The sequence below is a fragment of the Hyperolius riggenbachi genome, chromosome 4 (assembly GCF_040937935.1).
Source record: "Hyperolius riggenbachi isolate aHypRig1 chromosome 4, aHypRig1.pri, whole genome shotgun sequence".
Taxonomy (NCBI): Eukaryota; Metazoa; Chordata; class Amphibia; order Anura; family Hyperoliidae; genus Hyperolius; species Hyperolius riggenbachi.
This window is the reverse complement of record NC_090649.1, coordinates 341,970,721-341,996,529: the sequence shown is the minus strand read 5'-3', so window position 1 is coordinate 341,996,529 and position 25,809 is coordinate 341,970,721. Positions and strand designations below refer to the sequence as shown.

Here is a 25,809-nt window from a genome sequence, read left to right as displayed (position 1 = left end):
CATCGATTGTATATACAAACGAAGTTGGACTGTGTGTGGACTCACCAACCAATCCAAAAGGTTACTTTGCCTGCAGTGTTGACTGCCTTCAGGATTCCCTCAGGGTCTGAGGCTTTATGGTAAACTGCGGCAAAGGGAACAGGAATTGGTGGGTGACTGCGCATACGTCACATTTTTTAACTGACTTAATACACTCTTCCTCACAATGCAATTATCTTCCTGGACCTCACACATAAAGAACTCAAAATGAAGTGACTCACCCCTCCCTCCACTGCTGTATATATTTGCCTGTGATGGAATCTCTTGTGAGTGGCTGCTGGGCCTTGCATGGCATCTTGGAAGCAAATGATTTGCACCAGCAGATACCCATTCTGCACTCCCCAACAAAATTTGGCACCATTATCACCCTCGTTATGCCTTCAGTCGTTTGGTGAAAAAATTACCACATGGTGAATCTCTGAGCCTTTCTTCCAAACTTCTTGGTAAGCGAGAAAGGCCCGATTTGCCGCAGCATCTAACTTTATGATTCTTACTTGCTCAACCCTAGACACTATATAAATTAAAATGAATATAAAAATTGAAAACACACTGTTCATCTATTACATAGCATTTATATGATTTATATGAGCTTAAATACAGCTTAAATACCTTGCAACTGTTTCTCAATTCTCTTTAGCTCTTGTAATATTGATAAAATTTCCTGGAAGAAAAAAGAATGAAACAGTCACACCACTTATGAACAGAATAAAATATTAAGTGACCTGAAAATTAATATTTGAATAGTACTTCTACTTGCAGCTATCAAAAATTTATAATGCTTCTTTATAATGGAAGTGTTAAATACAGTAGAATCTATTTATAGTAAGCTCCAAGGATAGGGCAAAGTAGTTTGCTATATCAGAAACCGATATACTCAAGTATACTACAGTACCGTATCTTAATTCAGTCAATAATTGGAAGTCATTTTTTCTTTTCAATGCTTCAGCAAGCAAACACAGACAATGTTTAACCACTACTGGACTGCCAGTAATATTAAAACGTCCTGTTGGTCCCTCTTAATGGACCAACAGACGTTTTAAAATGTCTGCTGCTACCTAAGCTTGTGCACATGCCAGTACGTGCACATGCATGTGCACTTTAAAAGAAATCTGAGATGAATTTAAATAAAAGTTTTATACAGCTCCCTGCGCACCGTTCGCTCCCACCCCGTCCAGCTCCTCGCTTTCTTGGTAGAAGCCCCGTTAGCTTTGCTGCGTCGGGGCCCAGCCGTACTACTGCGCAGGCACAGAACCCTACAAGTCATGGGAGGAAGATTGGGAGCATGCGTGGGCGAAATGCGCCTGCACCGACTGGCCTCGACTTGCCAAGCTAATGGGGCTTCTACCAAGAAATTGAGGAGGCGGAGAAAGACATGGGAATGATCCGCTCGAAGGGGGCTAGAGGAAGCCCCAGATATGTATAAAACTTATTTTAATTTGTCTCTGGTACACTTTAAGGCAGGGAACACACTCCGTTTTTGCATTCACGTTTAACGCATACATTTTCTGGGAATGTTTCTGCATTTCTGCGTTTGAGACGGCGTGTACAGTATGTGAACGTGCGCATCGTGCAGAAAAAAAGAAAGCTGTGCAATATAAAAAAACGCAAGGAAATTGCAAACACAAAGCGTGAACAAACAGTCACAACACTTGTTTCCCACACAAGGTTATTGACTTCAATTGTCAAAAACCTGAGCGTTTTTTGCCTTTTTCATGATTGCTAACTCAGTAAAGGACCAGCCCTTAAAGCGTTGCTATCATATAAATCCGGCATAGCAGGGTCTGAACCCTCTATAACAGTAATTATAGATTGATGGTATACCTTGAAATGAATCAGAGCACTCAGTATATGATTTTTTATATAAAAATTGTATTTGCTTATCATACAGCATATATACAAAATATGGACAGTTCCAAGTAGTGTTTCCTTCTAACAGTATTCCATTTTATCAAGGCTTTAGAGCCAAGCGATCATCAATCTTTAAGTACATTCAAAAAAGAATATAACAGTTGTGTTATGTATAATAAGATCAAAAGTAGTCTTATCTGTGTCAATAGCTGTGTATCTAGTAGCTGTGTAAAACTTGTAGTAATCTTCTTAAAGAAATAGCATAAAAAATAGCTTCTAAAAACTTCTTGCTAACATCTTAATAAAACTTAATGCTGAAAAATTAATACAGTAAATCACCAGAATATTAAGCATATTACCCCTTCTCTGTCATCTCTTCAGCATCTAGAACCACGTGTGGGAAGGTAGCTTCTGCCTCATGTGTCTTCTCAGGAGATTGTTGGGCTTCTGCAAACTATGAGCTCTCAGCCCCTACCTTTATAGGGGTAGGAAGCAATATGGCTGCCTAATCTGGACTTTCCCTGAATCCCAGACTCTGATTGGCTAAAACTGCGTGCGTCAATGCTTTATCATGTTTTGATTACCTAAGTCATAATATTATTATTTATAAATTCTTAATTACCTTATCTTGTGGGAATTTACGTAGGTTTGCAATGTGTATACATTCTAATCAGGTGATTTTTGACGCGGTTCATTAAAAATGGACGTCACCAGCTATCTTGTCTGCTGACATGACTTGTTTGACCCAGACATGGACTTCCAAAAACATTAAACAATGTCATTCATGACGCATTACTGATAAAGTGTTCACTGCTAATTAGGTTGGAATGTCTTGGTACTTCTCCAGACATGAGATTGCTCAGGTTGACACTGTAACCAGACCTGTGAGAGCCTTCAGCAATTTAAGGCTTATTAAAACATACAAGGCTTCTAATATACTCATTTAAATATAAAGCTTATTATAACAATAACAATAATAATTCTTCTTAAAACAATTAATCATATAAGATATAATTGCATATTAAATCTTAATAATATAAAATCATTTTCTATATATTTGTCTTTCTGATGAAGAAATAAATGTAATATTTTTCCACCGGCAGGGGTCATCATTTCATAACAAATAACAAACAGTATTAATAATGTTGTGGCATCATTGAATCATCTTTAACTAATTGGGAAAAACCCTTGTTTTATATTTTATATCTTTCATATTTTGACTTTCTCTGTCTGGGAAACTTATCTTTTCTTGCTGGCTGTAATGGCCTTCAACCAAGGAACATGTAAACAAAATTGTCTAGAACCAAAACAATCCCACAAGAGTGTTTTACTGTCTCAAATTATCACTAGCTTTTAAATATATTTCACAGTATTAAAGTATATTATATAGGGTTTAACAATAACTATTTCTTTCTTTGGAAGGACTGTATTGATTATTAATATTTATATATACATACACATATGACAGTTTTTCCTGCATAAATAAAACCGCTAGAATTCTGACACAATAGCCTGTAGAATCGTGTGCATTTTGCAAAACACGCACAAATGTGTCTAGTGTATTCCCAGCCGAAAGGGAACCTTAACTTCCGTGTGTATTAAAATTGCATGGCTTTCTGCTTTTTTCCACACCGCACACACATTCGCATACAGTACATGCTGCTGGAAATGTGGAAACATTAGTGTATGCTTTTCATTTGCATTAAATGCGAACGCAAAAGTCGACAGAGACCCGGGAATCCGAGGGGAAAACGGCCCTGCAAGTGTGTTCTCTGCCTTACAGTGCGGGTGCGCGTGAATGTGCGGGTGCGGATGAGCGTGAATGTGCAGTTGCGTATGCACAGTACAATCGTTTGCATATTGCCATCCGTGGCAAAACGCGCACAGACACGTCTAGTGTGTTCCCTGCCTAAAGGGAACCTTAACTTCCACATGTTTTTAAATCGCACAGCTTTATTCTACAGGACGCACACGTTGGCATACAGTACATGCCACCACAAATACGGAAATGCTTGCGGAAAATTGTTCACGTTAAACGTGAACGCAAAAGCCGACAGAGACCCAGGAATCTCAGAAGAAAACAGCCCTGAATGTGTGTTCCATGCCTTAAAGTCCACGTGCGGGTGCGCGTGCACTGCAGAATCATGTGTGTTTTGCCGTCTTGGGCAAAACGTGCACAACCATGTCTAGTGTGTTCCCTGCCCAAAGGGAACCTTAACTAAATAAAAAAAAAAGTGTCACTTACCTGGGGCTTCTACCAGCCCCCTGCAGCTGCCCTGTGCCCGCAACATCCTGGAACTATCATCAAGTCCCCCGCTGTGACTTAGTTTTGATTTTGGGGACAGAACCAGTCCTGAGCCACACACCCACTGCCGGAAGTGTCCAGCGCATGTGCTGTAGGAGAAAATCTCTTACGGCAGATGCTCGCATTCTGGTTTTCAGAATGGTAACATTTATGACATGCATCAAATGTTCCGTCACTTCAGGGCCTTTGATAAGAAAGCATGACATTGTTACATTTGGTGAAAAGAAATGGCCTTTAATGCTACTGGTAGTTAACAGTCTGCCGTGTGCCTAAAAAGCTAATTGATTGCATATATAGGTTATGATTTTAACCGTGACAAGCGAAAGAATAGAATTCTGAGAGCTGAGACCTATGTAATTTGATTTTTTTAATGCCAAAGTGAAAAAAACTGTAAAAAAATAAAATTTTCAAAGTCATGGTACAATTTTAGCAAAACTGCATACAAATGTTACAAAATATATATATCTGAGTAGGCCTGGGTCTCTAGTTTTCAGAGTGGTGACATTTATGGCTTTTATGGCTACTGGCTTTTATGGCTTTGCTAAGAAAGAATGATTAGTACTTTTGGTGCAAAAAATATGGCCTTGAAAAATCAATTGGTGCTGCTCATGGTTAACAGTGTATCTGATTGTGTATATAGGGAATTATTTTAACCATGACAAGCAAGATAATATAATTTGGGGTCTTTGAGAGCTGAGGCATAAGTCATTTGAAAAAAATGTTTGTGCCAAAACTGTAAGGAAATTCAATTTTCAAATTTATGGTGCAATCTCAACAAAACCACATACTGTATATACTCATGTATAAGCTTAATTTTTCAGCACAAAAAAAATGTGCTGAAAATTTACCCCTTCAACGTATACGCCAGTGAGGCAGTGAAGTGTAGGGTAGTGTAGTGGAGTGTATGGATTGTGCAGCACTAATCCAACACTTACCAACTGCCTTCCACAACATGTTGAGTGCTGTAGTACCTGCAGCGGCCTGCAGTGCCGCTGCTTGAGGAGTGAGTGACATGTCAGCAGCGCTGGTGCAATTGTTGGGGATGCTTCCTGTCTCAATTGTGCCTCAGAACCCTGCACATGGTGACCGCTGTGGCTGTGCCCGCTAGTAAGTGGAGCGGAGTTCGTGTCATCGCTGAAGCAGTGCACCAGTATACTTCCTGCATAGCAATGTTTCAAGACGTCACTAGACAGCGCCATACATATGAGACATTGCTATACAAGAAGTATACTGGAGCACTGCTTCAGCGATGACACGAACTCCGCTCCACTTGCCACAGGGCACAGCCACAGTGGTCACAATGTGTGGGGAAATACTGGAGCACTGCTGACACTCGCTCTGCTTGAAGAACAGCCAGCGGGCACAGCCTCAGCGTGTGTGTGTGTGTGTGTGGGGGGGGGGGTCTGAGGCACAAGAGACAGGAAGCATCCCTGACAATTGCACCAGGTACTACAGCGCTCAACTTGTTGCAACGGTCTGAGGGGCATTTGACTATGGGAAGGTGGGCTGCCTTAAACTGGGGGCATCTGGCTATAGGATGGGGGCTGCCTTGAAATGGGGGCAGGGGGATCTGGCTACAGGGACAGGTCCTGCCTTGAACTGGGGGGAGGGGGCGACATCTGGCTATATTGAGGGAAATATAGCTATTTATAATGGGCAGGGAGATGCCTCATGCTGGGGGTGCATCTGGCTATTTATACTGTGGAGGAGGTTATACTGGGGAGGGGGCTTATATGCGATCAGTTACTTTTTACTATTTTTTGAGTGGGAAGTAGGTACCTCGGCTTATACATGGGTCAGTTTATATACAGTAAGTGCAAACATTACACAATATGTATATCTGAGTAGGCTCAGGCCTCTAGTTTTCAGAATGGTGACATTTATGGCTTTTCTTGACTGTTCAGACATTCCATGGGCTAAGAAAGAATAACTGTATTAATTTTGATGCAAAAAATGGCCTTGAAAAATCAATTGGTGCTGCTCATGGTCAACAGCGTGTGGCCAAAAAGCTATCTGATTATGTATATAGTGTATCATTTTAACCATGACAAGCTAGAGAATAGAATTTGGGGTGTTTGAGATCTGAGGCCTATGCCATTTGAATTTTTTAGTGGTAAACTGAATGAAAACTAATACAATTGTTATTTTCATACACTCTACCAAAAAAAACAAACCAAAAGTGACAGAATTGAAAAGAGAATAAATAGTTACCTTAGGGACTCAGCTTTTTAAATATTTATGCCATGCGTGTATTACTTTTATGTTTGATAATAAGGGCTTGTAATCATTGGTAGCGTGCAATGAGAAAACAAAAACCACAACAGAAAAAATACACCTTTATTTCCAAACAATATATTGTAACCAGACTTTGCACTGCACCAAAACTGAAATCTTCTGATAACAAGGACAAATAGGCAGATAAAATGTGTGGGTTTTATGTACGATAGCATTGTTTATTTTGTAACTATAGGGGATGGAATAGGAGATATTGTATTTTTTCCTTGTTTTTCCCTTTAAAATGCATAGAAAGTAAAGTAATTACTGAAAACAAATATCACCCCCAAATGCCTAATTTGTGGCAAAAAACAAGGTTTAGATTTTTTTGTTGTGATAGGTAATGAAAAAGTTATTAGCGAATGAAAATGGAGGAGCGTTGACAGTTGAGAATTGCTCTGGTCTATTAGGGTAAAAACCCTTGGGGGTGAAGTGGCTATGCTAGATCAAAATGCACAGTGTTCAATATATGCAGGGATTTGCATTTAATAATCACACACCAGCTTACACAGGAAGCATTGGTCTCACAAGTTAATGCAGATACAGTACAGCCTGGATGATACTATAGCATTGCAGCCATGCACAAGCAATTCAAGATGACAGGCAATTCTCTCAGTAATCAGGCATCCACTTACACAGGAGGCATAAGTCTCACCGGCAGGTACTTTTGAGGTAATCCATGCAGGCCCAGAGTAGTGTGCAGATAGCGAGCAGGCCAAAAAACAGGTTTACCATAACAGAAATTCTATTATATCAGAGTTTACTATACCAGGCGTTACTCCCATATACTTATAATGGTGCATGGCCCGGAGCCTGGACATTTTTATAGTTTACAGTTTTATATACAGTATATTTTTATAGTTTACTATACCCAAATGTTTACTATATCAGAGTTTACTGAGATTATACTGTATAATATATCTATCTATCTATCTATCTATCTATCTATCTATCTATCTATCTATATATATATATATATATATAAAACCGGATGTGTGTGTGTGTGTGTGTGTGTGTATGTATGTATGTGCCGCGATCACGCGAAAACGCCTTGACCGATTTGAACAAAACTTCGTATACAGATCCCTTACTACCTGGGATGATATGTTCTGGGGGACTCGCGGCCCCCCTGCACACGTGGGCGGAGCTACAAACAGCCAATCAGATTTCACCCATTCAAGTCAATGGAAAAAATGTAAAAGGCTGCCATTCTCACAGTAATCAAGCCAGAGTCCCCAAACTTGATACAGTTGGTCACTTGGTGACCGAGGTTACAAATCCAGGAAAAGTGGGTGGAGCATAAAACAGCCAATCAAATTTCAGCCATTCATTTTAAATGGGAAAATGTAAACTGCAGCCATTCTTAGACTGTTAATCACAGGGTTCTCAAACTTGCCACAGTTGGTCACTGGGCGAATGCGATTAAGATTCAAGAAAGTGGGTGAAGCCTACAACAGCCAATCAAATTTTACCTATTAATTTTCAAGGGGAATATTTAAACTGCTGCCATTCTTACGCTGTTAATGGCAGGAGCTTCAAACTTGCTACAGTCGGTCTTTGGGTGACTGGGGTCCAAATTCACTAAAGGGACGGGGCCACAAACAGCCAATCAGATTTCCTTGGTGGATAAACTGCTTCCATTCACACATTTTTGATGCCAGGAACCTGAAAGCTCACAAACTTGGTCATTGAGTGACTGTGTGTCCAGGTTACAAAAAGTGGGCGGAGCCAAAAACAAATTTTACTAGGAAAATATAAATTGTAGACACAAAAGAAGAGAAGGCAACAGGCACTGCAATAACAGGAATTCAAAGTTACATAGATCGGACTGCTATGACACTGACTGGAACTACTGGATTGAAGGGTTGCGTGCTCTAATCCACAAAAGCAACAAAGCATATATAGTATTCCAGGAGAAAGTGAGGATTGGCACATGCAGTACTCCTTATTAAAACACAGCTTTATTGTGTCTGGCTGTACATCACAGAAAAACAGGACACATATCCAATGTAGTTGAAAAAATTCCTACCCAGTCTAATGTCCGGTGGGGTGAGGTGGGAGCGGTGGCTTGCCTGACGCACGTTTCACTCGTATGAGCGTCTTCTGAGGCTCTGCGCACGCCGGACATCTTGCGCTGTAGGTTTAAATAGGGAAATCCCTTATTATCCGGCGTGCAGCAGGCCGTTGCCCGTCCCCAACTTCCGGTATATGACGTCATGACGTCCTCCGGAAGCTCAGGGGAATCCACCGTGGTTGCTGGTCTTGCGCATTTACTCCAGTTGCGTCCAGCCGGCTCAGCAACCACTAGGTGGAGCCAAAGATAATCAAAAGGCGACAAACAGCACGGCATGGATTTATATAGGCAGACGTAACGCCCACTTACATAGCAGTACAGTTTGCGGCTGCAGGACAAAGGAAGGAAAAATTTACTTATGGAATTAAAAATACTCAAGTAGGGCAGGAACGGGGGAAGAAAAAATGGGGGAGGGCAAGTGGTGGAGGGGGAGGAGGAAGGGGGGAATCCCCTAGAAAAGGCTCTCAAATATTTTTCTATTACTTTAAGCAATTTTAGTGCCTTTAATACAAAGGAACACAGGGGGATGGAAGAAATATATCAATTGCTTCTATTTTATTACAGTAAGACCATGCTTTGCTGAATAGATCCCCATCAAGTACCTTTGGTCAAAAATCTTTAATAGATTATTCAAAAAAACTCCCACCTACAACTCCACTTCCTCCACCCATGTCTCCCCCCATCCCACCTACATGAAATTAAAAACCCTTAGTAAAAAACCAATGAATTAAGAGAACTATGGACAATTAGCATTTCGTTATTCACCCCTATATTAAGTTCGGAGGGAGAAACAAAAGAAATAGAAAGAAAAAAAGGGGGGGGGGGGGGGGGGGGGGGGGGGAAGAAGACAAAGTATACAGGAGAAAAGCAAGAGGAGGAGAAGAAAAAGAGAAAACAGGTCTACTGTCAGCTCTTCTGCTTGGCTGACATATACGAGGATTATGTCAGCCAAGCAGAAGAGCTGACAGTAGACCTGTTAAGAAGAGGCTATGACAGAGGGGATCTGGAGGCAGCTAGAGAGAGGGCTGGGGGAAGGAGAAGAGAGGATTTAGTAAAAAGGAAAATTAAAAAGAAAGGAGCTCACAACCAGAACGAGGAAAGACTAACTTTTGTATTCCAATACACCCCAATGGCCAAGGAGATTAGAAGAAGCATCCTGCGAAACTGGAAAACAATAAAAAGGGACCCGATCTTAGGGAAAATCTACAAGAAGCCACCTTTAGTGACGTTTAAAAGGGCACCGACAATAGGCAGCAAGGTTACCAGTAGTGAATATAAAACCGTAAAACAAAGTAACTGGCTGGAGAGGCATCAACCAAAGGGAAATCGGAAATGTGGACGGTGCTCAGTCTGTCCATTAATGAAGCAAGGTGATAGCCTCAAGGTAGGCCCGGTGGAGAACAAGCTCAAAATGCTTATCACATGTCAAACGAAGTACATTGTCTATATTATCTGGTGCCCCTGCCTTAGATTTTACATTGGCATGACAACACGTAAACTTAAGGAGAGAATTCAGGACCATGTGCGATCAATTGCATCGGGAAAAGGAAGTCCCCGCCTAATAGAACATGTGAGGGCAGAGCACCAATGGGACCCGAATTGTCTAAGGTTCGCAGGCCTAGAGCATGTCCCCCTGCAATCCAGGGGGGGAGATAGAGAGAGGCACCTCCTTAGGAGGGAAACTAGGTGGATAATAGGGACCGATGCTATGGGACCTCTAGGTCTTAATGACTATATAGACATGGCCTGCTTTTTAGATCCTTAAAAAGTCAAGCTATGTAGGAGCCCTATATGGAAGTCTTTCCTTTAGTGAACAGAACTGAGATAGTAATCACAGGAAGAAGGTCCAATAGAGTAGATTTCTCTGGGGTATTTCTGCTTCCCTCTTTCTCTCTCTTCGTGTTTTTTTCCTTTCTTCCTTCTCTTTTTCTTCTCCTCCTCTTGCTTTTCTCCTGTATACTTTGTCTTCTTCCCCCCCCCCCCCTTTTTTTCTTTCTATTTCTTTTGTTTCTCCCTCCGAACTTAATATAGGGGTGAATAACGAAATGCTAATTGTCCATAGTTCTCTTAATTCATTGGTTTTTTACTAAGGGTTTTTAATTTCATGTAGGTGGGATGGGGGGAGACATGGGTGGAGGAAGTGGAGTTGTAGGTGGGAGTTTTTTTGAATAATCTATTAAAGATTTTTGACCAAAGGTACTTGATGGGGATCTATTCAGCAAAGCATGGTCTTACTATAATAAAATAGAAGCAATTGATATATTTATTCCATCCCCCTGTGTTCCTTTGTATTAAAGGCACTAAAATTGCTTAAAGTAATAGAAAAATATTTGAGAGCCTTTTCTAGGGGATTCCCCCCTTCCTCCTCCCCCTCCACCACTTGCCCTCCCCCATTTTTTCTTCCCCCGTTCCTGCCCTACTTGAGTATTTTTAATTCCATAAGTAAATTTTTCCTTCCTTTGTCCTGCAGCCGCAAACTGTACTGCTATGTAAGTGGGCGTTACGTCTGCCTATATAAATCCATGCCGTGCTGTTTGTCGCCTTTTGATTATCTTTGGCTCCACCTAGTGGTTGCTGAGCCGGCTGGACGCAACTGGAGTAAATGCGCAAGACCAGCAACCACGGTGGATTCCCCTGAGCTTCCGGAGGACGTCATGACGTCATATACCGGAAGTTGGGGACGGGCAACGGCCTGCTGCACGCCGGATAATAAGGGATTTCCCTATTTAAACCTACAGCGCAAGATGTCCGGCGTGCGCAGAGCCTCAGAAGACGCTCATACGAGTGAAACGTGCGTCAGGCAAGCCACCGCTCCCACCTCACCCCACCGGACATTAGACTGGGTAGGAATTTTTTCAACTACATTGGATATGTGTCCTGTTTTTCTGTGATGTACAGCCAGACACAATAAAGCTGTGTTTTAATAAGGAGTACTGCATGTGCCAATCCTCACTTTCTCCTGGAATACAAAATATAAATTGTACACCGTTAATGGCAGGGTTCTCAGACTTTGCACAGTTGGTCACTGGGTGAATGAGATTAAGAATTTGGAAGGTAGGTGGAGCCTACAACAGCCAATAAAAATTCACCTTTCGATTTTCAAAGGGAATTTTTAAGCTGCTACCATTCTTATACCGTTAATAGCAGATGCCTCAAACCTGGTACAGTTGGTCACTGGGTGATTAGGGTTCAAATCCAGAAAGGGGGCGGAGCCACAAACAGCCAATCAAATTTGTTTATTTTTCAATGGGAATATACAAAGTATTGATACCAAGGACCCCAAAGCTTATAAACTTGATAATTGAGTGACTGTATGTCAAGGTTAGAAAAAGTGTGCAGCGCCAACAACTTAATTTTTTACATGGCAGGGTTCCCAAACTTGACACAATTGGCCACTGGGTGACTGGGATTAATATTCAGAAATGTGGGTGCAGCCTTAAAACAGCCAATCAAAATTCACCTATTGATTTTCAAGGGGGAACATTTACATTGCTACCATTCTTACACTGTTAATGGCAGAGGTCTCAAACCTGATACAGTTAGTTATTGGGTGACTGGGGTCTAAATTCACTATAGTGGGTGGAGTCACAAACAGCCAATCAGATTTTTTAGATTGATTTCAGCCATTCTGTTATTGACAGGGTTCTCAACCTTGACACAGTTGGCCACTGGGTGACTGGGACTAATATTCAGGAAAGTGGGTGGAGCCTACAGCAGCCAATCAAAATTCACCTTTTGATTTTCAAGGGGAATATTTACATTGCTGCCATTCATACACTCTTAGTGGCAGAGGCCTAAAATCTGGTACAGTCAGTCACCGGGAGACTGGGGTTTAAATTCTGAAAAGGGAGTGGGCCAAAAACAGCCAATCAGATTTGTTTAATTTCAATGGTAAAATGCAACTTATTGATGCCAAAGACCCCACAGCTCATAAACTTGGTTTTGAGTGACTGTATGTCAAGGTTAGAAATAGTGGGCAGAGCCAAACACAACTAACTTTCTACATGGGAAAATATAAATTGCAGCTATTCTTACACTGTTAATGGCAGGGTTCTCAAACTTGACACAGTTGGTCACTGGGGGACTAGGATTAATATTCGTAAAAGTAGGTGGAGCCTACAAGAGCCAATCAAAATTCACCTATTGATTTTCAAGGGGAATATTGAAACTGCTGTCATTCTTACACTGTTAATGGCAGAGGCCTCAAACCTGCTACAGTCGGTCATCAAGTGACTGGGGTTCAAATTGACTAAAGGGATGGAGCCACAAACAGCCAATCAGATTTGCTTTTTTGGATAAACTGCTTCCATTCACACAATTTTGATGCCAGGAACCCAAAAGCTCACAAACTTGGTCATTGAGTAGTGACTGTGTGTCAAGGTTACAAAAAGTGGGTGGAGTCAAAAACTAATTTTTCTTGGAAATTGTAAACTGCAGCCCTTCTTCACTGTTAATGGCAGGGTTCTCAAACTTTGCACAGTTGGTTACTGGGTGACTGGGATGAATATTCAGAAAAGTGGGTGGAGCCTAAAAAAGCCAATCAAAATCACCTGTTGATTTTCAAGGGGAATATTAAAATTGCTGCCATTCTTGCACTGTTAATGGCACAAGCCTCAAACCTGGTACAGTTGGTCATTGGGTGACTGTGGCTCTGCCCCTCTCCAACATTTGAACCCCAAACAGCCAATCTGATTTGTTTAATTTCTATGGGAATATACAAATTATTGATGCTAAAGACCACAAAGCTCACAAACTTGGTCATTGAGTGTTTGTGCGTTAGGGTTAGAAGATGTGTGCGGAACAAACACCAGTCAAATACATACCTGGGCAACGCCGGGTCACCGGTGGGTGGAGACAAATACAAATTTCACTGGGAAAATGTAAACTGCAGCCATTCTTACACTGTTAATGGCAGGGTTCTTAAACTTTGCACAGTTGGTCACTCAGTGAATGGGATTAATATTCAGAAAAGTGGGTGGAGCCTACAAAAGTGTATAAAGCTTTACCTATTGCTTTTCAAGGGAATGTTTAATTGCTACCATTCTTGCACTGTTAATGGCACAGGCCTCAAACCCGGTACAGTTGGTCATTGGGTGACTGGGGTTCAAATTCAGAAAAGGGGGTGAAGCCGCAAACAACCCATCAGATTTTTTCATTTCAATGCATATTATTGATGCCAAAGACCACAAAGCTCACAATCTTGGTCATTGAGTAATTGTGTGTTAGGGTTAGAAAAAGTGGGTGGAGCCGACACCAGCCAAATGCATACCCGGGCAACGCCGCCGGGCAATCAGCTAGTATATATATATATATATATATATATATATATATACATATATATACCGTATTTTTCGGAATATAAGACGCACTTTTTCTTCCCCAAAGCTGGGGGAACAAAGTGGGTCATCATGAGCTCCCAGCAGCCGTCATTCGAGGGTCATCCAGCCTTCCTATCCAGGATCCCCACTAGAGATGGCAGAGTCAATGACAGGAGGATACCGGCGTGCGGCGGGTATGCGCAGCGATTCGTCGGGATTTCGTCGGTAATGTAACAGCTGTCTCTGGTCCTTAAAGGGGCAGAGACCGCCGGTACTTAAGTGGTTAAAGGGGGCTTAGATGCTTTCCTTGCATTGAAAGATATCCATGGCTTTAATTACTAGGTACTTCCCAGCGGTGTTCATCTAGGGATTTTATCTGATTGCCATCTAGAGTTGGGAAGGATTTTTTTTTCCCCTTTCTGGAGGGACCATGCTTTGTAAGGGTTTTTTGGGGGGTCTTCCTCTGGATCAACTGAGATATGTGAGTGAGCAAGCTAGATTTTCTGGTTGAACTCAATGAATGTAAGTCTTTTCTCCACCCAAATAAATATGTAACTGTAATTGTGGTAAGAAAAATGAAATACTAGCTTCAAGTGACAATGTGTTTAACGTTATCGCAATGAATCTACACAACTCTTTATTGCATATTTACTTCAGTGACAACTTGCGCTGGTGGTATACTGTGCTGATCTAATGGTGGTCTTCTAAAATGTTATAATGAAACAGAAGATAATGAGCTCTTATACAAATTTACATATTTATTTAAGCACAGTAAACAGATTAAAAACCACATCTCCTCAGGACAAAAAGGGCATGACTGTACTGATAAGTTAACTGGCTCTCCCTTCTCCACCATACCTAGACCTTGGCCTTTGTCTATAGTAGAAACGTTATGCTGGGAACGCACAATGCAATTTCCCGTCTGATCGGCAGGAATCTGATGATTATTTCTGACAAGTCCAATCTGTTTCCATTTGCATGTACACACGCTACAACTTCCTGTCCGATTACCCATTGATCGGGCAGGAAATTGCATCTTGTTTTCCCAGCAATTAGACTATGACTCTATGGTAGGAATTAACCAGGGAACAACTCTGAGAGACAGTTAGTAACTGAACTATGGACTCAGTAAAGGGTTGTGAAAGATGGAAGATATATATAACTGAATAATAATAAAAATGCACTGTTATGATAATAATTTGCACAATATGATTTTCTGCATCTAAATTTAATTTGCTGCACTGTTATGTATGGCAAACAAAAAACAAAAAAAAAACATTTTTGGTTTAAAAATATTTATCAAGCATTTTAAAAACAAAAGGACTAAACAAAGGTAAAAGTGTATACACTTAATGGGGACAAAATGTGTGCTATGTGGATACGACTCTGTTACCCAGCAGAGCCCAAAACTGGCAACGAAAAAATCCAGCAGCCACCATGTCAGCAAGAGACCAGATGGAGAAATTGCACCTTTCAAAAAATGTTGGCCTAAAACACACCCTCACAGTTAAAAAAGTAAGGCAATCACCAATCGACGTGCCGTCCTGTGACCGGACCCAATGGGGAACAGGCCCGAGAGGATGTCCACACAGCATGACAATGTGTCAGTGAGTCACAGAGGAAGCCACGCACCACACTCAAAGCTTACTGTCTTGTTGCTAGGAAACAAAGGAAGCCCGACAAGCACTGCTACTGTCCACCGCACTAGAGAAACACTTACCCTTATAGTGTCTGGGAAGCTGGCGGTGGTGTTTCTCTAGTGCGGTGGCCAGTAGCAGTGCTTCTCGGGCTACCTCTGTCTCCTAGTAACGAGACAGGAAGCCCCAAGATCAAATGAAGTGCCTGCACTCCTGAAAATGGTTATATGTGAGAGGGTAGGAAAGATCCTCTAGTCCTCTCAATGTGCCCACCCCTGACTGAAAAGGGCAGGGGAGAAAAGGAGAGAAGGGGGTAGAAAGAGAAGAACAGAGGAACATAGAACATGAAAGAGGAATCCAAAAGAGTAGCTTATCTAGAAGAGTCGGTATTCAGTATGTGTTGAATTCTGTGGCCTAGATACTGAGACATATAAGTTGTATCCAAGGTTGCCATGTGTGCAGGATTTTTTTATGCATATCAAACAAAACACCGATAAGTTTCTCATTGACCATAATGTATGACATATGGTCTTATGCTGGGCATAGACGGTTCGTTTGTGTCCTTATCAATCGAGCCGTTGAAGGCTCAATTGATAATATCCAACAGGTCCGATGACCCGTCGGATAGATTCCCCGCTCGATCAGCGGGAATCGATCCGCGCGGACGAGCGGTGACGCACCGGCATCGAGCCGCTGGCTCGATACCGGCGCATTCTCGAACCATCTATGCCCAGCATTAGACTTCAAGTGAAGTTCAATTTTTTTTTTTTTTTACGTAATTCTTTGCTATCTCATTTTTGCCAATAGGAATAAAAAAAGTAGCTAATTTATTCTGGTCTACTATCTGGCTTTCTATTTTGCCAGGAAAGAGTGCTATCCATGAGTCCTTTCATATCTTAATGAGGAAGAGAGATTCTAACAGGCCAAAGGTCCTACTCCATAATGTAATCAGTCACAGGCACTACTAGTAGATGTGGAACACTGTGTCCTCATCTGCACACCCTCTAAAGCAGGGGTCCCTAACCACCGGGCCGCGGCCCACTGCCGGTCCGTGGGCAGTTGCCAGCTGGGCCGCGGCGGGTCTGGCCTCTCGCCCCCCTCCCCCCGCGGCTGCCGCTCCTGTCACCTTATAAGCTGGCGGCCGCTTCCTGTCACAGATTCCCCGTAGCCGCTATGAGGAATGCAGCATCTCCTATTACAGCAGCACTTCCTGCGCAACTGCTGTAAGGAGGGAAGAAAGCGAGACAGCGCCGGTTTCCATGGTAACGGCGATCGCCGATACAGGAAGCCGCTGTCTCGCTTTCTTCCCTCCTTACAGCAGCTGCGCAGGAAGCGCTGCTGTAATAGGAGATGCTGCATTCCTCATAGCGGCTACGGGGAATCTGTGACAGGAAGCGGCTGCCAGCTCAAAGCAGGTAACAGAAGCGGCGGCCGCGGGGGGAGGGGGGCTACACTGGGGCACTATACTAGCTATCCTGGGGCACTATACTAGCTGCACATGGGGCACTATACTAGCTATCCTGGGGCACACTGAACACTATACTAGCTATCCTGGGGCACATGGGGCACTATACTAGCTATACTGGGGCACACTGGGCACTATACTAGCTATCCTGGGGCACTATACTAGCTATACTGGGGCACATGGGGCACTATACTAGCTATACTGGGGCACACTGGGCACTATACTAGCTATCCTGGGGCACACTGGGCACTATACTAGCTATCCTGGGGCACTATACTAGCTATACTGGGGCACATGGGGCACTATACTAGCTATACTGGGGCACACTGGGCACTATACTAGCTATCCTGGGGCACACTGGGCACTATACTAGCTATCCTGGGGCACTATACTAGCTATCCTGGGGCACACTGGGCACTATACTAGCTATCCTGGGGCACTATACTAGCTATCATGGGGCACACTGGGCACTATACTAGCTATCCTGGGGCACACTGGGCACTATACTAGCTATCCTGGGGCACTATACTAGCTATCCTGGGGCACACTGGGCACTATACTAGCTATCCTGGGGCACACTGGGCACTATACTAGCTATCCTGGGGCACACTGGGCACTATACTAGCTATACTAGGGCACATGGGGCACTATATTAGCTATCTTGGGGCACATGGGGCACTATACTAGCTATACTGGGGCACTATACTAGCTATACTGGGGCACACCACACTGGGCACTATACTAGCTATACTGGGGCACTATACTAGCTGCACCGGGGTACCTAGACTCCCTATACTGGGGCAACTGCTTGCTGTGCCACCGCGAATACCCCCAACCCCCCCCCCCCCCCCCCCGGGCCCCAGAAAAAATTTGGGATGGTTACCGGTCCCGGGCCGAAAAAGGTTGGGGACCCCTGCTCTAAAGCACCTAGAGTCCACTGAGTTGGTTAGTTTAGCAAATCTGGCAGGCACTAAATACCATTGTGTAAATACTTTGTATGCCGATTCAATGGCAAAAATATTAGTAGAGCATCTAGCTATCCTCAGCTATCCATTCGACTCTGTCCTATGCTGTCACACCTCTTGTTCCGATCCCTGTATGCAGGGGTGCTGCATGGAGTCAGTACGTGAAAGTCTAGCACATATTCTTAAAAATGGAGGTGAACAAGGGGAAGACCTTGCCCTGTGTGAGGAATGAAATCCAATGTTTGATTTGTATATATTGGAAGAGTTCTTGGGGGAAGTTGTGTTTTTCTCGAATATCAGCCCATGTTAATAGGCCTCTACCACTTAATGAGCTGATGGGCGACCCACCAATTCAACGCGTTAGGATTGTTGTAGCTCGGCAAGAAAAGTAGATTGTGTGCTATGGGGCTAGTGGTAGGTGCGGAGGATTGTAGGCGGATGGAGTATCTGATAGAGTCCAAGACTCAGGGCCGGGTTGCCCATGACGCCAGGTGAAGCAGATTCATCAGGCGGCATGGGCCCTGGAAGCGGTATCCTCCCCGTCTGCCCCTAACACCCCCCCCCCCCCCCAGCCACTGCTCGTGTTACCTTCTGAGCTTGCTGCCTTCTGAGCTGGTGGCAGCTGTGCAGAGGAAGGGAGCAAGACAGTGGTTCCCTGCAGCGACCATATATAAGTAAGTACTTCCTGTATATCGCCATTACCAAGGGAACCGCTGTCCTGCCACCTTTCTCTTCACAGCAGCCACAGTCACGTTGCTGTGACTGATGTGAAGCCTATGACAGAGGAGAGGGGGCCTGCCGGGGACTAGTAGGTAACACGAGCGGTGGCCACGGGGAGGGAGGGGGAGCAGTCTGGGAGGCAACTCTACTAGCTATACTGGGGCAACTGTGCTACCTATACTGGGGCAACTGTGCTACCTATACTGGGGCATACCTATACTGGGGGCAACTCTACTACCTATACTGGGGCAGCAACTAAACTACCTATACAGGGGCAGCAACTAAACTACCTATACAGGGGCAACTATACTACCTATACTGGGGGCAACTATACTACTTATACTTAGAGCAACTATAATAGCTACCTATATATAAACATACAACTATTGCTGCAGGCAGCAAAAGTTTAGAACAGGCTGCTTAATCGGTTAGCAGGAATGGGTTTAACCACTTGAGGACCACAGTCTTTCTACCCCTTAAGGACCAGAGCCTTTTTTTCCATTCAGACCACTGCAGCTTTCACGGTTTATTGCTCGGTCATACAACCTACTATCTAAATGAATTTTCCCTCCTTTTCTTGTCACTAATACAGCTTTCTTTTGGTGCTATTTGATTGCTGCTGCGAGTTTTACTTTTTATTATATTCATCAAAAAAAGACATGAATTTTGTCAAAAAAATTATTTTTTTAACTTTCTGTGATAAAATTTGTCAAATAAAGTAAAATTTTTGTATACATTTTTGTCCAAATTTATTGTGCTACATGTCTTTGATAAAAAAAAAAAAACCCATTCAGTGTATATTTATTGGTTTGGGTAAAAGTTATAGTGTAACTATGGTGCAAAAAGTGAATTTTCCCATTTTGAAACATCTCCGACTTTTCTGACCACCTGTCATGTTTCATGAGGTGCTAACATTCCAGGATAGTATAAATACCCCCCACATGACCCCATTTTGGAAAGAAGACATCCCTAAGTATTCACTGAGAGGCATGGTGAGTTCATAGAAGATTTTATTTTTTGTCACAAGTTAGCGGAAAATGACACTTTGAGACAAAAAATTTCTGCTAACTTGTGACAAAAAAAAATGAAATCTGCCACGGACTCACCATGTCCTTCTCTGAATACCTTGAAGTGTCTACTTTCCAAAATTGGGTAATTTGTGGGGTGTGTTTACTGTCCTGGCATTTTGGGGGTGTTAAATTGTAAGCACCCCTGTAAAGCCTAAAGGTGCTCATTGGACTTTGGGCCCCTTAGCGCAGTTAGGCTGCAAAAAAGTGCCACACATGTGGTATTGCCGTACTCAGGAGAAGTAGTATAATGTGTTTTGGGGTGTATTTTTACACATACCTATGCTGGGTGGGAGAAATATCTCTGTAAATGACAATTTTTTTACACACAATTGTCTATTTACAGAGATATTTCTCCCACCCAGCATGGGTATGTGTAAAAATACACCACAAAACACATTATACTACTTCTCCTGAGTATGGCGATACCACATGTGTGGCACTTTTTTGCACCCTAACTGCGCTAAGGGTCCCAACATCCTATGAGTACCTTTACAGTGTTCTCCCCAGAAATATTTTCCAGCCGGGTGGCATGAAAAAGTAGCCGGGTGAGGAAGTAAGGTCACGCTGGGTGCTGCTGGGTGAAAAAGGAAACGCTGAACGGAGAGAAAGGGTCACACTGGGTGGGGTGGGAGTGGATCACGCTAGGTGGGTAGAAGTCGGCATAATGCTGGGTGCTGGTTGTGTGTGTGTGGGGGGGGGGGGGCTAGTGAGATAACTCGATCAAGAAACAAAAATCGCATTGCAAACAATCCCAGAATGCTGTATGCAGTTTATTTGTGATTTACATACATCACAATTATAGAATTATAGTGTGAATGCTTCCTGAGAGAAACTTTGTCATAGCGCTTCTCTGTTCACTAGCATTCAGCAAAGCTCTGTAAATTCCTGGAAAAGTATCTTAGTGTGAATGGGACCTTAGTGCCATAGACCCATCATCACGTATATGACCTGACATTCACCTTTCTCTGCATGCAATGTATTGTGACTCCTGCTGCTGGACATACACTAGGAGCAGAGGAGTGCTGACTTAAAGAAAACCTGTAACAAAAAAACCTTCCCGGGGGGGTACTTGCCTCAGGTGGGGGAAGCCTTCGGATCCTATTGAGGCTTCCCCTGTCCTCCTCGGTCCCACGGCGGCGGAGATAAAGCTCCACGAACAGCGGGGATGTAAATATTTACCTTCCCAGCTCCAGCGCAGTATCCTCTCTCTGCTCAGAGATAGGCAGAAATAGGCGATCGCTGTCGGGCCGGTATACTGCGCAGGCGCAAGTCACCTGCGCAGTGGAGCGGACCCGACGGAGATCGGCTTTTTTGCCTATCTCCGTGCTGAGAGCCGCAACAGCACCCCCGCTAGAGCCAGGAAAGGTGAATACATCGGCGCTTGTCGAGGGAGGATTGCCAGACACTTCGGGGGAGCCAGCGCTGGATTGCCTGCAGCTACAGCGGAGGGGGAAGCCTCACTGGGACCCTGAGGCTTCCCCCTAGCGAGGTGAGTACCCCTAGGGGAACTTTTGTTTTATTACAGGTTCTCTTTAAAGCTGGTCACACAGGCAGGCAACAGAGTGGTGATAACTCCAGAGACTTTACAAAAACCATGCTAGTTTAAAAAGCACAGTGATATAAGAGCATACAAGTATTCTGGCTGAACTCAATGTACGTATGGCTTTTTTTCCCACCTAAATTACTGTAACTGCTGAGATAAGACAGGCTAAATGTGTTATTAAATGCCATTGAACTTTTTGCCATTCATATTTGCCCATACTGAAAGCTGGATATCACAGTGATTAAACAATCACTGACACAAAAGATGTCAGTCTGGCATGAAGTGCAGAGGGCAGAGTAAATGCTGCACCGGGTTCATATTACAGCCCTGTAAACCACTCAGCTCTCCCTCACACTGAATGACCAGCATCTTGATATGTTAATGAGCCACACTTATCTGAGTATTCGGGACATTCCTGTGCACTGAAGGAGCTGGGAAGGCCTTTGTATCTGCTGCACAGATAATTGAGAAGGAGGAGAGCTTCTGTCCAGTGCTGGGAGAGATCGGGTGACTCGCCAAAAGGAATAGTAATAGACCCCTATGTACGTTCTATTCTATGGTCGGCTCCAGCAAAGTTCCCCAGGTCTGACTCATCTGTGCTAGGAGCTTCCCCCGCCTTTCCTCGCTGCTGATAGGAAGGAGCTGAGGAGGAGGGCGGAGATGTGTCTCTGCACTCAGCGCTGCCTGTCTGATTCAAAACTACACAGAGGAAAGAGTCTCTGCTTTTACACTCGGAGGCTAATCAAATCAGCCGGGCGGGAACAGAGACCCAGGTGGGCGCTCCGCACGGCTAATAGGCTCTGGGGAGAACACTGCTTTAGGATTTCACAGGTCATTTTGAGGCATTTGGTTTCTAGACTACTCCTCACGGTTTAGGGCCCCTAAAATGCCAGGGCAGTATAGGAACCCCACAAGTAAGTTGGACACATTCCGATCAGAAATTAGATCAGCGGTCAGCACAATCTCAGCACAGCTTGAGGAGTTAGGGGGCCGTACGCATGCTTTAGAAACGCAGGTGGACGACATGACGGACACTATTAACACTTTGCAAGATGCCCAATCTGCACAAGATGAGAGGCTGACGTCTGCTGAAACTAAACTAGAGGATATGGACAATAGGGGATGAATAGACAATCTAAGACTGAGAGCTGTCCCAGAGTCTGTTACTGACATAAGAGGTTTCACCCTTGCTCTTTTTAAAGCACTTCTCCCAGACTGTAACGAGGAATTGCTGAGGGTTGATAGAATCCATAGATCACTGGTCAAGCCTAAAAGATCTGATCTCCCTAGAGACATCATAATGAAAATGCATTATATGGAAACCAAAGAGCATATCCTGCGTGCTGCCAGGGAAATGGGTCAGCAAGGTATAGGTGAATTCAAGGTCCAAATCTACCCCGGCATTTCCCCTATAACTTTAGCTAAAATAAAAGATGTACACTGAAACCAGTTACACTGGCTCTTCAAAAGAGAGCAATACAATACAAATGGGGGTTCCCATTCGCTCTAATATTTACATGGGGCTCCAAGAAATATTTGATCACTACTCTTCAAGAAGGCCCGAGAGCCTTAAAGGAGAACAACGCTCTGGAAAATAATGAGGAGATGATCACTGATTCGAGGAGCACAACGAAACGTCTGCAAAGAGACTGGTAGGTGTTGCCTAATAATAACAACAAAAAGAGCAAAGAGAGACACCTTACCCCATCTAAAATCCAACAAGCTCAAAGATCCCTGCACTTAAACAAATGAGAGTCCTTTTTCTTCAACATCTTAACCCTAAGAATATGGGTCATCAATATGATTTGACTCTTAGCCTTCTAAAAGGGTAAAATGCACATCAGTCACCCAATTCGGTCCCAATAGCAGGCACTTATGATTTCAGTATGTGTAATTCGGCCGCTCTACAGTACGTATATTGTTAAGGCTATATTTTTATTGACTGATCAAAGAAAGTATCACTGCTACCCACTATGAAAATTGTGAGTCACAATGTCCAAGGGCTTAACAGCCCCATTAAAAGGAACAAATGCTGAGCTATAGTAATCACTAAAAGTGTTAGCAATATCTTTTGGGTTGTATAATGTTTGTTTGCTAAATGGGTGAATTAGTTTAGGGATTCTTGCTTTAGCCTGTTTGTGACGTAGATGTCTGGCCAGGTGAATACCCACTTTATTATTTTGGGAGTAGTATTTTAAGTGTGCTTTTTTTAGTTGATATTCATAATCAGAAGTTAGATGCATTCTTAAGTCATGTCTTGCTGCAAATAATTATTTTTCAATCTTATGGGAATAGTGTTTCTTAATTGCAATCTCTAGAGTTTTAATTTTATCCAAAATTTGATCTAATTGGAACGTTTTCGCTTTTCTTTTGTGTGCGTGCTCCCAACTAAATGAAAAAGCCTCTAATAAATGCCTTATGAGCATTCCATATTGTTTCTGCATTTACTTCTGTCCCAGAGTTAAATTGGAAATATTCGTCTATTTTCCCTTGTATTAGTTTAACATTATCTTCTTATTATTGTTAGAGAGATTGAGGCGTGATCTGACCACGTATTTGAATTTACTGATGATTCTGAAATTTTTGGGAGGGAGGATTTATCTGTAAGGAAAAAAATCAATCCGTGAAAAGCACCTGTGGACAGAAAAGAATGTGTATTCTATTTCGTTAGCGTGTAACACGCTCCAAGGATCACATAGTCCCTCTTCAACTAAGAGTTTGTATATAGATATGCTTCTTTTCGTTCCTTTATGAGAAGTGTCTAATATGGGGTTAATACATGCGTTGAAGTCACCTCCCAAGATCAGAAATCCTTTTTCATTATCCCGGACTATGTTCATCAAGGCATGGAATAACCCCTTTTGGCCATAATTAGGAGCATATAAGTTAACTAATGGGAATAGTTCATCATTAATTAACCACTTAAGTCTATCTGGACAGATATATCCATCCAGATAGACTCTGCTGCTGCCACTGTGCCGTGTGCGCGATCGCGCGCTCCCGCCGCCTGCCGTTAGCCCCGAGATCAATGAATGGGAATATAGTTCCCATTCATTGATCTAAGTCCCCCACAAAAAAACTTTCTTTCTGCAGAAAAAAAGTTTCCCGTACTCCTAATGCTTCCTGGAAGTGAGATCGTTCGCTTCCAGGACTTTTTGACTGTAAAAAAGTAAATAATAGTAAAACTACACCCACATACATTTTTTATTGAATAAATACATTATATTACATATAGAACTGTAGAGAGGAGACAGACGTCTTTTTTGTACCGCCACCGGAGCGCTAACATCTTCCCCTTCTGGCAAGCAGCTATTTCCCCAGTCTTCAGCATCTGCTTGGCAAAAGCCAATGGCATCTCCCTCCTGTTAGCCCTAACAGTGCCACAGTGGTCAGTCTTATGCCTTATAAAAAACTCAGACGGTTCAGGGGAGGTATAGAAATTGCCTGTGGTGACACAGTAGCCTTTGTCCGGTAAAGGCTCCAGAACAGACAGTACAGACGATGTGGCCACTCCATTCTCGCTAAACCTGGGGCAAATTTTGGTGCCTTTTCCCGTATACATAATAGTGTTCCAGATGTATCCAGTACCTGACTCACATAGCATATATGACTTGATCCCAAAGCGGGCTCGCTTGGAAGCTATGTATTGGAGCCAGCTCAGCCTCCCCTTATAGACAATCAGGTTCTCGTCCACGCTGATGTCCCTCTGTGGCACATAAGTGGTCCTGAAATTTTCCACAAGTCCGCTTGGAATTGCACACCACTGCCGAAGTGCTGGATTGTAGTAATATACGATAAATTCTTCAGCATACATCATTGGAAGGACATTGGCAAGGACGGTTACTACAAGTAGCACAACTTTGTGACGGTGATTACACCAACCTGTTGGATCAAATATAGATTGAGAAGCAATACCAGGTTGCGAGTGGACTGTGGTAACGGATCGACAGGGAAACACAAGGTATACGTTGAAGTGCATGTACTGTCCTGCCATATATATCTTCAGATGGATTTGGGAACAGGATCATTTGAACCTTTTACTTACTCACAGGCAGAGATTGATTCCATCCTTTTTGCAGATACCGACACTGCCTTTTGGGGCGATACCACAGCAGACCTTTTGAAAGAACTTAGACGATTAAGGAAACGTAAAGCAGATCTTGAGCTGCATGGTCAAACACTGTCTCAATACTATAAATTGAAAAAGATCCCAAAAGGATTCAGGTTGCAAATACAACCTACCATCAGTCACCATAAACGTGAGTTTTGTGAACGGTGGTGTGCACTATCCACCCAGCATTCTTTAAATTATATGCTTATGGTCATAGAGGAAGTCAAAGTTTTACTGGCGGGCACCAATAAGGATATTGGGAAAATTACCGCACTCATACAACATAAATTAAAGACCGGCAAGGAAACTAAACTGCAGAAAGACCTCGACCAGCTCGATATAGATATTGAGAAATATATAGATCAACAACGGCAGTATAAAAGAGATAAGTTCAAACTAGTGAACCAGGACTATCAAGAAGGGCGTGTATATCCATGGCT

At 43.1% G+C, this 25,809-nt stretch overlaps 1 protein-coding gene across 3 annotated transcripts in view; it reads right to left on the bottom strand.

The window, feature by feature from the left end:
• The window catches only part of CEP170 (centrosomal protein 170), a 771,544-nt gene that overhangs the window by 8,755 nt on the left and 736,980 nt on the right, over positions 1–25,809 (bottom strand). For all 3 annotated transcript variants that reach the window (XM_068231897.1, XM_068231898.1, XM_068231899.1), the window contains one exon: positions 649–700. In XM_068231897.1, the coding sequence (XP_068087998.1) occupies positions 649–700 (52 nt within the window). The remainder of the gene's footprint in view (positions 1–648; positions 701–25,809) is intronic.